The sequence below is a fragment of the Drosophila arizonae genome, chromosome 2 (assembly GCF_054131065.1).
Source record: "Drosophila arizonae isolate 15081-1271.41 chromosome 2, UAZ_ARI_1.0, whole genome shotgun sequence".
Classification (NCBI taxonomy): Eukaryota; Metazoa; Arthropoda; class Insecta; order Diptera; family Drosophilidae; genus Drosophila; species Drosophila arizonae.
Genome location: NC_142922.1, coordinates 23,117,989 through 23,135,415, shown reverse-complemented (window position 1 = coordinate 23,135,415; position 17,427 = coordinate 23,117,989). Strand labels below are relative to the sequence as shown.

General features: G+C 42.2%; 1 protein-coding gene across 3 annotated transcripts; it reads left to right on the top strand.

Moving 5' to 3' along the window:
* Window positions 1-209: 209 nt before the first annotated feature.
* wts (serine/threonine-protein kinase warts) lies at window positions 210-16,685 on the top strand. Of its 3 annotated transcripts, none has more exons than XM_089462577.1 (9): window positions 210-368; window positions 5,952-7,156; window positions 12,699-14,174; window positions 14,306-15,185; window positions 15,248-15,368; window positions 15,437-15,552; window positions 15,614-15,692; window positions 15,763-15,958; window positions 16,015-16,685. In XM_089462577.1, exons 2-9 carry the CDS (start codon window positions 7,034-7,036, stop codon window positions 16,414-16,416), a joined length of 3,393 nt encoding a protein of 1,130 aa, XP_089318703.1. In that variant the 5' UTR covers window positions 210-368; window positions 5,952-7,033; the 3' UTR covers window positions 16,417-16,685. The 3 variants fall into 3 exon arrangements, with proteins under 3 accessions (XP_089318703.1, XP_089318705.1, XP_089318704.1); XM_089462579.1 differs by having other exon boundaries at window positions 233-368; window positions 6,158-7,156; XM_089462578.1 differs by having other exon boundaries at window positions 250-492.
* Window positions 16,686-17,427: the final 742 nt, after the last annotated feature.

Genomic DNA, 17,427 nt, shown 5'->3' with positions numbered 1-17,427 from the left:
TAATATGTATCCCATTTAAATGGATTCAATTTGTTTTTAAATATATCTCAAAATTTTTTTCTTATTGTACGACTTTAAGAGTATATTGTGTAGGGGATATTTTTAAATTAGCCGCCAATATGGGTGCTGTAGTATTCAGCTTTCAGTTGGGTGTTCGATTTAAGTGCTGCCCAGTCTTGTGAAAGTTATCGATAACTGAACTCACTGCAAGCCTATGGCCTGAGTTGTCGTTTTACCACCACATTTCATACACAGTCGATCGCTCAACCACCACAATCTATCGCCCATCTATTATTATTAATTAAAACAACGCAGCGCGTGGAGGTGGAGAAAAATTTGTGAAAAGTGCAAAAACGCAGCGCGTAAAGGTAAATTTTAAGAAAAACGCAACGATATCATCTGAAAATAGTGCGCGAGACGTATGGTTAGAGATCGAAAATTCAGTACTCCTCAGTCCGTGCGTGCGTATGTGTGTATATGTGTCCCGTGTATGTATGTATTTCCAATTGTGCTGGTTGGCTCTGTTTCTCTTTCTAAAAAAAAATTATATATGTATGTACAAATACATATATGTATTCATATATATTCAAGAAAATCTACAAAGAAAACGCAAGTGTGTGAGTGCATTTTGTAGCTTTGTGGAAAATCCAAAATAAAATGCCAAATGCATGCAACAGTTCATCTATTTACATATTTTTCTTCTCACTACGCGCAGTTCGTGAGTGCCAAGTGTGTGAGCGAGTGTGATAGTATGTGTATGCCTGTGTGCGTGTGTTGCTTTTCTAACTCTACGCCTCTCCCCACCGCACTCCGATGTCGTTGCTCGCAATATCTGCGCGCTCGTTACTTTACTACAAATCGGATTAAATTCTTCAGCTGCAACTGCTCCGCTCTAGCTGCACGCCCTTTTGCCATCCCTTTTCCATTCTGTTGCATTTGTGTTTGTGTGTATGCGTGCGACCGTTGTCCTTAACTCTGTCTCTTTTTCTCTGTCTGTCTCTCTTGTCGAATGCCATCTGCTGCTAATTGCCGTTATAATTCAGGTGTCAAAACTCGTCATTTTGTGGGCGTCTGAAAAACTCTCATGCAATTTGTTTAAAAACAATTGCGGCAATTACAGCGGCAGCTACAATTTGAAAATGAAAAATCAAAAGCAAACAGTGGATAACAGAGAAACAACAACAATAGCTGTTTATGATGGCAGCTGACGTGAGCAATAGGGATACTCATTTGATAAAATATGAAAATAATTTGCAACACCGAAATTAATTTGAAGGCATATAATAATTGTCTTATAAGGAATACGAAATACTATCAATAACAGATGTAAAGAACCCATTAATATAGACAATTGAATTTCAAAGCAATTAAGCAACTGTTTATTCCATACGTTAGTCTTCTGTATGAACAGTGTACATAAATATAAAGAAAAAAGGCAGACAAACAATCTGTCAAAACAATTAGTTTACTGTCATCCAATATCATCATATGTATCACTGGCCTTCGCAGTAATAGCCAGGTGAATCTGTTTGTACGGGGAACGCGAAATGCGATCTATGTACAGAACAAAGAATAAACAAAATTTTAATGCAAAAATGTAAACAAAAATTGTTGCAAAATCTTATCTATTAGCGCAAATAAAACGAATTATCAAAAGTAGGCAGAGTACATAGTATTTTTTCTGCACAAATACAGTGATCGTTCACGAGAAGAAAAATGTTAAATTAAATTAAAGATTAAAACAAATTGTATTTAAAGTTGCTTATTAATAAAAGAATAGTATGTACATTTATCGATCTATTTTGCGCTTGTTACAAATGTCTGTATGTGTGCCATCTCTATATTCATATTTGAAATACAGTGTGACCGTATTTTGACTTGTTTGACTTTGTTTTTGTTTGTGCAAAATTAAAACTGAAAAGAAGAAAGATAAAATAGCGACAACATCAAGAACAACGCGTGTGCAGTGTAAATGTAAATATGAGAGATGCAAAATGTGGCACAAGTAACTGCAACAACAACAACTACGACAATAGTAACAACTGCGGGCGCGCTTGTAATTAGAGGCAGCTGCTGCGCTGCCGCTGCTTCGATCTCTGTCGCTGCCTGCGTCTCTGCTGCTGCTGCTGCTTCTGTTTAGAGATGAGCGCCAATGTCAGTACGGCAATAATTTCTCGAGCAGCTTGATATATGTACATATTATATATGTGAGGATGTATGTATGTATGTATATTTTGGCTTTGTCAACAATGTTACATACATGCATTCACTAATGAATTTGTATAGCTTTACATTCATTTGCGTGCATCACATTGTAATTGTTTTTTTTACGTGATTTATTTTGAATTTTTTATTATTTATATTTTTATTTTTATTTGACGTGCAAAAAGTTGCGCCAAACAACGTCAACAGCAGCGGCGACGTCGACGGCGTCAACGCCAGCGACGCTGAAAATTGTTGAGATTCCATTCACATTCCAGCATGCAATTCGTAGTGGATTATAGTATGTGTGTGTGTGCTGCTGCTGCTGTTGTTGTTGTTGTGGGCTGCTCCGCCTGCAGGCAGCGACTAAACAGGTGAGGCGTTGTCTATGTGCTCGTGTGCATTCCAAATACACACACACATACACAGAGTCCAGGCATGAGCAAGGCAATAAATACAGTGATCTGCTGCTCCTGTTGTTGTTGTTGGAGCTGCTGCTGCTGCTTTTTAAAAGTAAATGAACGATAAAAAAAAAAAGTGACCAGGCCTGGCCAGGCCAAGTCAAGCCGGGACCCAGTTTGCTTCTGCGTCTAGTTTGTGTTGGCTAGGGCGAAGGGGTGGGCGTTTGGCCATTGATGGCAGCGCATAGAGAGTTTGAGCGCAACCCCCCTAGCAGCGCGCCACTGTTGGCGACGTCGTCGTCGTCGTCGCTGGCTGCTGCAAGTTGCAATCGACGGCGACGACGACGACGAAAATGCAATTTAGCTCGTTTTTCTTGCTTCAATTTTTTTCTTTTCTTCTCTTTTTCCGCACATTTTGAAACATGCCTGTTGCAACTGCACACATACACACACATACATATACATTGTGTGTGTGTGTGTGTGTGTGTGTGTGTGTGTGTGTGTGTGTGTGTGTGTGTGTGTGTGTGTGTGTGTGTGTGTGTGTGTGTATGAAAAAAGGGAAAACGAAACGAAAACACAGAGAGTGGAGCAGCAGCAGCAGCCGCCTTGTGGGGATAAGTCGCCGAGGAATGCGCATTTTTGCAATAATAATCAGCAACTAATACTATTTTTATATTCTGCCCAGCAAGGCGAGCAACCGAGCGAGCGAGTGAGCAAGAGCACGTCTGCATCTGTGTGTGTGCGTGCATGTGTGTGTGTGTGAATGAGAGAGAGAGAGGGGGAGAGACAACTTGCTCTCACACTCTCTTCGACTCTTTGCTGTGGCCTGCGACTGGCATTTCTGTTATGTATTTTATTTGCTTTTCCACTTGCCTTGCATTTTGATGGCCAATTTCTTATGCTTTTTACATGCGCACGCGACTCCCCCCACACAGAAACACACGCACACACACATAGTCGCACCATCTTACCCATTTTACGATAGTTTTTAGTGGACGTTTGGGCAATAGAAACTAACTAAAAATAGGCTGTTACATGCGTTATTAACATACAACTTAACAGAGGCCATGTAATCAACAACAGTGCTGTAAAAATGTTACAAACTACTTGACATACATGTCTACATATGTACATATATACGTACATATATGTGCATGAATATTGCTGCTGCTCTCTTTTCGCTAGTCGTTGTTGGTTTGCTGTGATTTCTGTATTACCTTTGAATGCCTAATGCTCATAATAGCTTATAAAAATGTCGCAAATGCGGCAGATTGTCTTTCAAGTCAGGCAAGCAAAAATTTGGCCGCAATTAAACAATTAAAAATTCCAATAGCGTCGCATTCAACGAGCCGCTTAATAACGCATCAAAAATCCCTCTCTTACTCACTCGCGCACACACACATTTTTTGCGCTCCCAATTGTCTATGAGTGTGGGTATGTGTGTGTGCATTTGCTTCAGTTTATTTGTATTGTTAATTAGTTATTGGATATATTTATATCTGTTTCACTCATTTTATTTTTCGGTATGTATGGAATGTGAAAATTTCCCAAATGGGCAAAAAGCTCGCAAAAGTTGCTCGGAAAGAGTCCGTGGCTCTTGGCTCTGGGGGCAGACGCTGTTGACATTTGAATTTGGCGCGTGTTTGTTTATTATCCCAAGCACCTTCAGTCTCGCTTATCTTAGAGTATAGCTAGCTAGTTATATATGTATATATGTACATACACATATGCCTGCCTATGTACATCCAAAGTCTCTAAATTCAACATTCCACAGCACTATAGCAAAATGCGTAGCGTCAACAAAGCAAGGCGCAAAAGTTAACTTTTGTCAACAAAATAATTAAACTCTTTAGACAGTGCAAAATATGTACACAAGCGAAATTTATGAAACCACATTTTCTGTGATATATTTATATACATACATACATACATATATACAACATACATACATTACTTTTTTCTTGGGAGCTTTCTTTTTGCATTCCAACAGCTTTAATGCGAATTTCATTAAATGGAATAACAATCTAATCAGACCATTAAAAAATTCCTCTAAAATTCCCATAATTATAAAATTCACCTTAAAAAAGGATCGAAAGGGAAGCAAACAATAACAGGAAATTCTCCCAACATTAGTACCCATTTACATTGTCCACTGTTAACTCCAGCCTTAGCTCATTTACATGCATATTCTGAGACAATGACTAAATTTTTATTGCTGTTATGATTTTACTATCAACAGTATAAGACGACATCCTTACATATTTCATAGAATTCATCTATGTTAAAATACAGTGTTAATTTACATACACACAAACAGAGCAGCAATGGCTTTTAGGTTTACTCATTTGCACTTGGCACAGTTTGCCGAAATTTTTTCGGCTATTTCGTGTTTGTTTACATATTTGTGTAGCTGTGTGAATGTATATATGTATGTATGTACATACATAAATACGTATGAATGTGTTTGTTTATCAGTGGTCAGCTTGTTTCCATAGTCAGGTGCGCACGCCAATCCCTGTCGTGCCCTTGTCCCCCACAGACTTGGGTAATTCGTCAATTTGATAGTGTGTGAATTTGATGGTTCGTCATAAAAGATTTTTAGGGAATTTATAGGCTTCCTGGAATACGATTATGACATAATGCGCCACTCGATGCATAAATTATGATCATGCGCCGACTTTCCAAGCTTCCACTTCAACAGTCACCTTTGCCAAGCGTGCAAATCATTCCAATATGACTAGTGCTGCCAATTCCATTGTGTTTAATGCCCTCTAAAAAAAGAACTGTAACAGAATGTTTAACAGAAAGCTTTGTCGACTGGCTGCGTGTCTCTCTTCTGACTCACGTCTTCGGCATGTAAATGTCCGCTGCGTGAGTAACTATGTGTGTGTGTTAGTGTTTGTATGTGCATGAGTGATGGAGCTGTTTCGTTGCCTTTAAAACGCGTCGCATCTGCGTAGCGTGTGACAATTTTTTGTGGATACCCTGTAAATATCATTTTGTTAGTATGGGCATGAATGAATATATATGTATGTATGTGGAAGGAGAAGTAGAATGATCTGCATTTACAGTACATATATTTTGATATCATTCTATATGAATACTAAAAATATAGGCTAGGATTGAATTCTTCATGAATATTTAGATAAAGTGTGACATAAATTTAGAATATATATTTCAAATTAAAGGTGCAAATAAAATTAAACCTCATAATATAGGATACAATTGAAAAATCAATCATTATATAGGGTATCTACCAGCTAAGCACGCATACTGGAAGCTCCTTTACGTTGGTTTTCCTTCTCAGTTTTAGTTATTTTGTATCGTCTGCTTTGTGTCTATTTTCAGCAAGTTGGCGACATCGATCGTGTATATTATTAATTAAAATTCCGTCAAGCCGTGTGTTGTACTCTGCCTCGGCTAAATCAAATCAGAATCTACATCAGCCAATATACCTGCGTATGTGTGTATCTATGTGCATACGCACACACACATACAAACGTATACATATTTGATATTCAAATATTCAAATTCATTCATCGAGTGACTTCCAGTGCCCGCCTAAAATATTAATTGTATTGCCAATGATGATGATGATCGTGATGATGATGATGCCAGAATTTGTGATAAAGCAAAATGATAATGAAACGAAATGAATAAAAAGGGCAGCAGCAAAAAATGTGATACAAAATGAAGACTTAAACACAACAACAACACAGCACAGTGATCTGTGAATATATTTACATGCAAAATGAAATTGTGCAGCAAGCAAGCAAAAAGAAAAATGTTTTTATTATAATGCAAATGAAGTGCCTTAGTGAAGAATTTAGCGAGTGGTGAGAAACAACAACAACAAAAGCAAACACAACAGTGAAGTAAGAATTAATAACAAAAACAAACTACGAAACGATCGCGAAACAAAAACAACGACAATAAAACCATTATAAAGCTTAATAGACGCATACTTACCTTAAGCCGCGACTAGTAAGTAGTTCATTATAAAGAGCCAACACACGTTTCAAATACAAAAGCGAAAAAAGTGCCTCAATATCAAAGCAACAACAAAACTACAAACCACAACAAAAAGCAAAGAGAACAACAACAACACCATCAACAACGGCCACAAAACCACCTAAAAGAACTGAAGAAGAGGCAAAGAAATAAAAGCTTCTTCTCTCTCTCACACACACACGCACACAGAAATAAGCATAAAGCATTTATTTAAATTAAATAGCTGTGCTGCTGCTGCTGCTGCTGTTTAGTGAGCGCTTCTGCGTCTTGCTAAGTGCGTGTGTGTGTGAGTGTGAGTACGAGTGAGTGAGTGAGTGCGCTCGTGCGTGTGTGTGTTCGTGTTGTGCGCGTTTGAGAGTGAGCAGGAGCATTTTGTGATATGAGTGCTAAATATCACAAAGAGAAGAAGCAGCAGCATAATGCATCCAGCGGGCGAAAAAAGGGGCGGTCGCCCCAATGATAAATACACAGCAGAAGCGCTCGAGAGCATTAAACAGGATCTAACACGATTCGAAGTACAAAATAATCATAGAAATAATCAGGTAAGCGAACTAAATGAGATGATCTCAATAAGTAAAGTAGATAAGTGTATTAAGAAATAGATAATAGAATAGATAGTACTCAGATATAGTAAATAAAGACATATGTATGTACTTACATATGTATCTTTTGCAGAAAAACTATATTTTTAACCTCTGCTCTAGTTAGATTCCAATTAGATCCACGCTTAAAGACTCTCTCAGTGTCTCCCCTTTCTGATATTCTTTGAAAATTATTTTCCGTTACAATTCAGAGAGGAACTAGATAATGTAGAGTAAACTAAACTGCTTGCTCACATGCCTTAATCTTAAAATCCATAAATTGCGTAAAAAGTTTAATTTAATCAATGAACAAAGCCGAAAATAATCGAACGGTTTATTAAAGATTAGAATATATAATCACGGCATTAAATTGATAATAAAAAAAAAAAGAAAAGAAAAATACTAATACAATAATCAGAGATTGTCCGACTCAATAAAAATGGTATCAGGGGTATTTCTTGAAATGTGAACACTCTAAAGTTTCAGTAAACACGAGCACTGATTAAAGCATAAAAATCCATTGATGATTCACTCTGCAGCAGTTAGAGATATAGTCAAACTTAACGCAGCTAAATATGCAATGTTACAGAAAATACTAAATGGGAAATAACGGGAATTTGTAAAGTGAACACAACATGAGTCTCGCTCTCGCTTCCCCCTCCATGCAGCTCTCTTGCTCCCTTTGCCGGTTATCGGTTTGTTTTAGTGCTTTACAAATGATGCGGCAACATTTTTCATGCGTAGAATAGAATAAGAACAGAGAAGAGGCCAAAAACACGACAACTAATAAAAAATTAACAGCTAGATAAAACGCATGTCAGACGACGCGCAATGAAAACGAATAACAACAATAAAACAAAATACGAAAACAACAGAACAACAACTTTGTTGTGGCTGCTGCGTGGGCGCTTTATGAAAACATGTTCAGCTGATGGCACGAGCCGCAGCGTGATGCTCACCTGTGCCAGCGGCCATGTAAAATACGGTAATAATACATCAATGTTGGCCAAGACATTTGTCACGGTTTCTGCTGCTGCTGTTGCGGCTTGCCAGTGGGCGACAGGAGTTGGCAATCAGACTGGCTAAAAGATAAAATGTTAGTCACAGAGCCGAAGTGAATAGAAAATTTGTGGGTGTATACTAGTGTGTGTATGTGCTCTGTGCGTGTGTTTGTTTGTGCTAAAAATAACTGCACAGAGCTTGAAATGAAATTAATGAACTGCCAACGAAATGCAATTGACCTTCTGCCTTTCCACAAACACACCCACACGCACATGCACGCAACTGTTATACGTATAATAGCTGAGTGGGCGGCTCGCGTTGCCAGACAAAGTGTCCAGCGTGCGCTCTCTCTCCCTGTCACTCTCTCGTTTTCTTGCTATGCGTGAGTAAACGCGTGCCTTTGCCTTGAGTGCGTGTGTGTGTGTGCAAGCGATCGGCCTGGATATTAAGCATTGACGTCACAGCTGTCAAAAGTTCGAAAAAGCATTGCTGAAAGAATGCGCACAAAGCGAAACTGCGCAAAGAGAGTAAGCGTTAGAAAGAGTGCGCGTGAGAGCAAGACTGCTGCTGGAGCAAGGGAGTGAGGGAGTAAGCTGCATTTGTTGCCCAATCCCACTTCATAAAATAACTCTGTGCACAATTTGCCAACACAACTCGGCGAATAGTCATTTATAAACTATGTTCGCTCTTTGGTTCGGTTTATCAATTGTTTCGCCCCCAGCCTAAAGTGCAGCCTCACTCACAGTCGGGGCAGGAGCAGAAGCAGCGATAGTGGCAGTGGCAGTGGCAGCAACTGGCCGCAAGTCATAAAAAAGCTTAAATATGATCTGACGGGTCATTAATTTAAAATTTTACGATTCCACTGCCAGCTACTGTTTTGTGCGATTGTAAATTATGATCGAACGCTCGATCCAAGCGATTAGCCAAAGATTCCTGTGGCTAAGCCGTTCTACCAAGAATCGTACTCAAGCAGGAGTTGCAGGTTTTGAGAACGCTAAAAACAAAAACAAAAAAAGTGTTGCCTGCTGACGGGTTGCGGCAAATTGTTTTGACCAGGCCTATTGACAGTTGCCATGTGATGCTGCAGGCTGCAGCACGTTTTCCACTGGGCAGCTTCATCTTTTTTCACAGTTTTCCTTTCGGCCAGCTTTCGTCGGCAGCCACGTGGCTATTTGGCTAATTAGTCATGCTGCGTACTAAATACCAGACCATAAGCTGCTCATATATGCTTAGCTGCTGCCACGCCCCCGGCTTCGGGCCATATATGTATGGGGGCGTTCGAACACGATAAATAAACACAATTTATTCATGGCTCGATCAACACTTTTCGGCCCACGCACCGCCCGCTGCCGCTTATGGACGGCCAGCAGCAGCGGCAGCTACCATAAAGCGATTTTGACAAATGCTATAAATATCGAAGCGTATAATAGTCTAGCGTAGCCTAGCCTAGACACGAACCTCAGCAGCCAGTCGGCAATACGAATTCCGACCAAATCAAGGCAAAAAGAAGTAGAAGAAGAAGAGAATATCAAATAAACAAAATCACATAGAAATATTTGAGAAACCTTACGTAGAACTAATTAAAATAACAAAACGTTCGAAATAAATTTAACAGCTAACGCCAACGTCCAACGACGCCAAACATCGACGACAGTGGGCTAAATGGCATTATAAAAATTAAAAAATAAATAAATGTGAGAGCGACAGCCACACAAAAAGTATGCATAAATAAATTAGTCAACACGCAAAGGCAATCAAATCGAACAATGCATAGCTTCTCTTCCTCTCTCCCTTCGACTCCTTTTATCTCTTTCACTCTTTCAATGGACATTGTGAGCCATAGGCTTATCAAAATACACACACACATATACATAAACCACGCTGTCTGTAGGTACACGCATACATATGTAATCCAGCTATAAGCTCTAATTGGTTGTCATATACCTTAAAAGCTATTTATAACTCGCACACAGCTACAGCAAAAAGTATGCGCACAGTTAGATAATAAAGGTCAGTTGCTCAAAATACATTTTTCATATCTCTAAGCAAGATAAATCGTGTGCTCTGTATTTGTCAAGCAAATATGGTGCAATACTATGGACTACACATAAATAGAGCTAGTTATTAATGGGGTATTATCTATTGATTAATATATGCCTTAATATAAGTCTACCTACCTAAAATATTGTTTTGCTTCCTATACTACAATATATGTATTAATGAAAGTTCTTTAAGAAATAGTATAAAGTTCTTAAATCTTACGTCTGATTGAAGCCATTTCTCTTAAATTGTAATAAATTCCCATTTCAAATCTTATATTACGATCAAAATGAATGTATATGTCAAAATACGTTTCTTTTCTAATGTATTTAGATATAGATCACTTCTAATTGGCATCGTAATTAACGAATTCATCAGAATTCCCCAATAGGGAGCGCTATTTGGGTTTATTTTTGAGCATTTGTGCGTTCCCCAGTGTGCGATTTTCATTTAATTTTCGGCGAGCATTTTTGTTGTTTTTGTTTGTTGCACGTTATGTCGCGATTTTCCCAGGAATTTTTACCTAAATAAATATACATATATCATCTTCAGCAAAAGTCCGAAATTAACATGGCCCGTCTCTAATAATAACAAAAGACAGCAAGACACAAAACGAATCTTTTAGCATTCCCGAAAAAATAAATATGCGAGTATTATGGGCAAATATTTACATACAAATCCACTATGATATATAGTAAATATATATGTGTGTATATGTATGTGTATTCTTATACGTATTTTTGCCATTTGCCAAGAATTTTGATGTATCTTATGGCCAAATTGTGTTTGTGTGTTTGGGCCAAGAAGAGCGCAACCAAAAATTTGTTCACATTTCTCATCGATTTCTGTTGGAGAATATATAAAATATGTATATTTATATATACTTATACGTATATTGTCAGGTTCAAAGTGATTTCGGTCAAGGCGTTAAGTGTCTGGGGGCTTACGTATTGCCCAATTGGTAATTGGCGATTGCATTGCTCGGTCGCTTAAGTGGATTAGCGAAAGTGTTTGCTTTTCCCACCTACCGCAAATCCAATTTATTTTAATTTGAAAATTTGTCGTGACACGGGTTCTAACGGTTCAGCTGATTTAGTGTGCCCATTGGCTCTTTGGTTAATTCGCCATCAATTGGTTTGCTTGTAAGGCGGAACGGATCCGGATCAGGCGAGCGAACGAGCGAATGAGCGAGCGAGTTAGCGAGCTACAAACGCGTCAGCTTGTCTGCTGGGGGTCGCTTTTGTTGGGTTTCGCGTCCTTGGTTTTAATTAGTCTGGCCGCACATCAAACGTTCGCCCACTTGAGGGCTAATACATCTGCATGCATGTACATACACACATACATACATATAGGTATGTATCTCTGCTAGAGATGCGTAGTATATATTGTTGAAAAATACAAAATATAAAAATGCATAATTAATTGCATTTGCCAAGTGTTATATGTAGCTGATGCTCTACTTGATTTGCTTTTACGTTTATTCATTAACATTAACAGCATTGGCCTAACATTTGAACTGACATTCAATTTGATGACCGTGCGTGACTCTGCACATATTTCATGTCACGCAGCATCACGATATTTATGGCCATCACTCATGCAAAGTCAGTCGCACGGCAAAGTCAAAATGCGAGGATCAGACACAAAAGAAACAAGATGATGTAGTAGCATCAAAAGAATGCGTAAAACGGGTAGCAGCACCAGCAACAGCAGCAGCCACAGAAAAAAAGAAAAGAAGAACACACACACACATGCATACAAAAGCGTGCATATGCTCTAACTGAAGGTTGCCCCGTTGTCTGTTTGCTGCAATCTGTCAGCCGGCGATCGCTTTGCTGCTATTATTGCTGTTGCTCGCTCAATGCGCTCTCTCCCACTCTCTTGCTCTTTCTGACTCTCTGTCTTTGCATCTGTTTTCGTTTGCTCTCTGGGTATATGTATATATTATGTGTTTGTGTTTGTGTGCTCCTGACTTTTAGGAATTTCTGAACGATGGCAAGAATTTGATTTCATTGCTTTGGCAGCCGCGTTTCTTGTGCCTTTTGTTTTAGGCGCTGTTCGCATTTTTTGTTTTTATTTTGTATGCGCGCCTTTTGTTTAGTTTTTGAACTGCTACCAAGCACACACACACACATATAGCCGCCTCTCCCACCTATATGTATATTTATATTTATACACAAATATAGTTTCTCACAGAGCAGGAATGTTGCTCAGGCAGTGGTGTAGTATGTGGGGGGTTAGGATATATGTAACACAAAAGAATTTTAATTATCGTTCAAATGAGCGTTTGCAAATAGGGGATATATGTTTTGTACATATAATTTATATATACAAATATCGACAAATTATTATCATGTTAGTCAAAGTCAAAGGATAATTTATATGGTTACAGTAGCATTAGATATTTACGATATTTATATTAAGCTATCGATGAATTTGACTAATCGATTTCAATTTACAGAATTACACACCTCTGCGATATACCGCCACCAATGGCCGCAACGATGCGCCCGATTACCACCACGCAAAGCTGCCACTGGAGCCACCATCGGCATCGGCGTCTCCCTCGCCCGATGTCGTCGTGCCTCCCCCACCCGGCGCCGTGGCCGTCGTCGCTCTGCCCATGCCCACGGCCAACGGGCACGTGCCAAAGATGATCAACGCCCTGATACCGCCCAAGCTGATACGCAAGCCGAGCATCGAGCGCGACACGCCGACGCACTATCTGCGCTGCAGTCCGGCGCTCGACTCCGGCGCCGGCAGCTCCCGGTCGGACAGCCCGCACTCGCACACCCACCAGCAGCTGAGCGGGCGCGCCAGCACCGGGCAGTACTCGCCCTCGCCGAGCAGCTTCAGTGATGCGGCGCCGCCGGCGCCACCGCCGCGCAATCCCACCGGCCTGGGCAGCTCGGCGACTCCCCCGCCACCGCCACCCACCAATCAGATGTTCAAGCGGCGCTCGCCCGCGCTCAATCGGCCGGCGGCGATCACGCCCACCTGCCCGACGACGCGTGGCACCTCACCGGTCATACCGCAGAACGGGAGCGCTATCAAGGCGCAGCAGCAGCTGACGCAGCAGATGAAGGCGCTCAACATGTATCCGGGCGCGGGCAGCGGTGCCGTCGTCGAACCACCGCCGCCCTACCTGAAGAACACGGTGGTGGTGGGCGCCGCACCGCCGCCGCCCAGCTACACCGCCTCGATGCAGTCGCGTCAGTCGCCGACGCAGTCGCAGCAGTCCGACTACCGCAAGTCGCCCAGCAGCGGCATCTACTCGGCCACCTCGGCGGGCTCGCCCAGTCCGATAACGGTGAGCAATGCCAGCGGCATCCTGCCCGCCGCGACGGGCGTGGCACGGCCCCAGCCTCGCGTCTACCAGGCGCGCACTCAGCAGCCGATCATCATGCAGAGCGTCAAGTCGACGCAGGTGCAGAAGCCGGTGCTCCAGACGGCCGTGGCGCCCCAATCGCCGGTCAGCGCCTCCGCCAGTAATTCGCCCGTGCATGTGCTCGCCGCGCCGCCCTCCTATCCGCAAAAGTCGCCGGCGGTGGTGCAGCAGCAGCAGCAAGCGGCCGCCGCTGCCCAGCAGCATTCCCCACTGCTGGTGCCCACGCCCACGGTGGTGGTGCCGGGTGCCGTGAAGCCGCCCACGCCCACAACGCCGCCGCTAATGGCCAGCGCCCTGAATGGCGGCGTGGTGGGCAAAGCCGTCTGCATGGAGCCACCTTCCTATGCCAAGAGCATGCAGGCCAAGGCGGCCACAACGCCCCAGCCGCAGCAGCAGCAGCAACAGCAGCAGCAACAACAGCAGCAGCAACAACAACAACAGCAGCAACAACAACAACAACAGTTGCAGGCATTGCGTGTGCTGCAGGCGCAACAGCAGCAGCAACAGTTGCAGCAGCAGCAACAGCTGCAGGCACAACAGCAACAGAAGGTACGTTAGTGTACAGTGCACCCTCGCTGAAGCGAACAGCTTCTGTATTATGCTGTTCGCTTATAGAGTTTTCACTGTAGTTTAAAGTATTCCCTTCGCCTTTACTAACTCTATTTCATTTCTTTCATCAGGCGCTGGCCGTCAGCAGCAATGGCAACCTGAATCGGCAGCTGCCGCCGCCGCCGCCGTATCAAAGCGCACGCGTTACTACGCCGGAGTTGGCCAGCAGCAATAATAACAACAACAACAGTAACCACAGCAGCAATAGCAATGTCAACCTGACGCCTGAACTGAAAGCGACAAACAACAACAACAACAACATACAAATTAGCAATAGCAATTTAGCCACAACGCCGCCCATTCCGCCCGCCAAATACGGCGGAAGCGGCGGCAATGGCAACAGCTCGAGTGGCAGCAACGGCTCAACGACAACGGGAGCAGCAGCAGCTGCCGCGTGCAAGAAGATCAAGCATGCCTCGCCCATACCCGAGCGCAAGAAGATCTCCAAGGAGAAGGAGGAGGAGCGCAAAGAGTTTCGCATACGGCAATATTCGCCGCAGGCATTCAAATTCTTTATGGAACAGCATATCGAGAATGTGATCAAATCCTATCGCCAGCGAACGTTCCGCAAGAATCAGCTGGAGAAGGAGATGCTCAAGGTGGGCCTCTCCGACGAGACACAGATCGAGATGCGCAAGATGCTCAGCCAGAAGGAGAGCAACTACATTCGGCTCAAGCGTGCCAAGATGGACAAGAGCATGTTCGTCAAGATCAAGCCGATCGGTGTGGGCGCCTTCGGTGAGGTGACGCTGGTCCGCAAGATCGACACCTCGGATCATCTGTATGCAATGAAGACGCTGCGCAAGGCGGACGTCCTCAAGCGCAATCAGGTGGCGCATGTGAAAGCCGAACGTGATATTCTGGCCGAGGCCGACAACAATTGGGTTGTCAAGCTCTACTATAGTTTTCAGGATAAGGATAATTTATATTTCGTTATGGACTACATACCCGGTAAGCTCTGCGTGGCAAGGCCAACATTGTTGATTGTATCGAATTGAATTCTTCATTCGCAGGTGGCGACCTGATGTCGCTGCTGATCAAGCTGGGCATCTTCGAGGAGCCACTTGCACGTTTCTACATTGCCGAGGTGACCTGCGCCGTGGACAGTGTGCACAAAATGGGCTTCATTCACAGGTGTGTAGAGTCTGAAGAGACTACAGCATCAATACAACATTATTTTTATAACTATTTATCATTCCCAGGGACATCAAGCCTGACAACATACTCATCGACCGGGACGGCCATATAAAGCTCACCGATTTCGGTCTTTGCACTGGGTTCAGATGGACGCACAACTCCAAATACTATCAGGAGAATGGTAGTGAGCCTCATCTGCCATATCCTCATTCCAGTTACTCATTGTAATCCTCTGATTTTAGGCAATCACTCGCGACAGGACTCCATGGAGCCTTGGGAGGACTTTTCAGAGAATGGCACCAAGCCCACAGTGCTGGAGAGGTGGGTGCATTGATTTGACCAGCCATAAAACACATTCTCACAATTTTCCTTCCTTGATTCCTTTGTACAGGCGGCGCATGCGCGATCACCAAAGAGTCCTGGCGCACTCGCTGGTCGGCACACCCAACTATATAGCGCCGGAGGTGCTGGAACGGAGCGGCTACACGCAGTTGTGTGATTACTGGAGCGTGGGTGTCATACTCTACGAGATGCTGGTGGGTCGACCACCATTTCTGGCCAATACCTCCATGGAGACGCAACAGAAGGTAGAGAGTAGCTGAGTGTGCCACAACTGCAGAGCTAACAGTCATGCAATTTACAGGTTATTAACTGGGAGAAGACGCTACACATACCACCGCAGGCGAACCTATCACGCGAGGCCACGGATCTCATACGACGGCTGTGCGCCTCTGCGGATCGGCGTCTGGGCAACAGTGTGGAAGAGGTCAAGTCGCATGAGTTCTTCAGAGGCATCGATTTTGCGGACATGCGCAAACAGAAGGCGCCGTATATACCGGAAATAAAGCATCCCACAGACACGTCCAACTTTGATCCAGTTGATCCCGACAAGCTGCGCTCGAATGACTCCAATTTGAGCAGCGGCGATGATATCGATCTGAATGATAGGCAATTCCATGGATTTTTCGAATTTACCTTTAGACGATTTTTCGATGACAGACAACAGCCGGACATGACGGACGACCAGGCACCGGTCTATGTCTGAGCACGAACAGTCAGTCAATTAATCAATCAATCAATCAATCCATCATTTTCATTGTTAGTCAAATAGTCACAAACAAACAAACAACAAACCGCACGCACATGCACACACACACCTAAACAGCCGTTAGCAGTGTGCCAACAGCGTGTTAACAGCGGCGCTGTTAAGTCTTAACAATTTTTATATACAAATATTCATTTAGTGTTTTAGTTGAATTTGTTGCCAAAAAGAGAATAACAAAACAAGTTGAGGCACTGAGCAAAAAACAAAAAGAGCAATTTAAATTTCTGGCATATTTTTTTGTTTTTTTTTTTATTATTTTTTATATACATAAATTAGAAGTTATTGAAAAGGACAAAAACACACATCAGCAAGACGAACTATATACATATATATATATATATTTATAACAAATTAGAGACGGTTGGCTAGAAAAGGGACTACACATATACATACATACATATATATGCTTGAATGCATGAACTGAATAAATTTAAATGAAATGAGTCAAAACTTTTGATTTTTTGTTAACTAAAGATCTTGTACACTACAACAAGTACACGTACATAAACATATATAAAGAGATATATATACATACATACAAAATATATAAATATTATACAAAAATAGTTATGAATGATATTGAACGCTTAGTGTCAAATGTAATGAATATTTATCTATATATATATATGTATACATAATATGAATATATGTTAAATTTATGTAGACTTTGACAAGCAATTGAACCAATTTCCTGGTGCTCAAAAAGAACTAAACATATTTACACACACACACCTAAACACTTACATACTATAAATGCCTTGAAGAAAGAATGCAAAAAAACTCATAGGAGAAGCGAATTTAACTAAGCCTGGACCAATTCACAATGCTCTGTCGATGGCAACTATTTCAGCAGGCTGGATAGTTCGTTCCATTGGCGGCACTTTGAAACTTTAGCTTGACAAACAAGAAATGTTTTCTGTGCGCGGATCAACACGAACCGATCGGCGCACA

Excerpts from the sequence above, each read along its gene's own strand:
- wts (XM_089462577.1), top strand. The coding sequence starts at position 7,034 with ATGCATCCAGCGGGCGAAAAAAGGGGCGGTCGCCCCAATGATAAATAC. Across the intron at positions 15,369-15,436 it reads AAAATGGGCTTCATTCACAG|GGACATCAAGCCTGACAACA; the intron begins GTGTGTAGAGTC and ends TATCATTCCCAG. Across the intron at positions 15,693-15,762 it reads AAGCCCACAGTGCTGGAGAG|GCGGCGCATGCGCGATCACC; the intron begins GTGGGTGCATTG and ends TCCTTTGTACAG.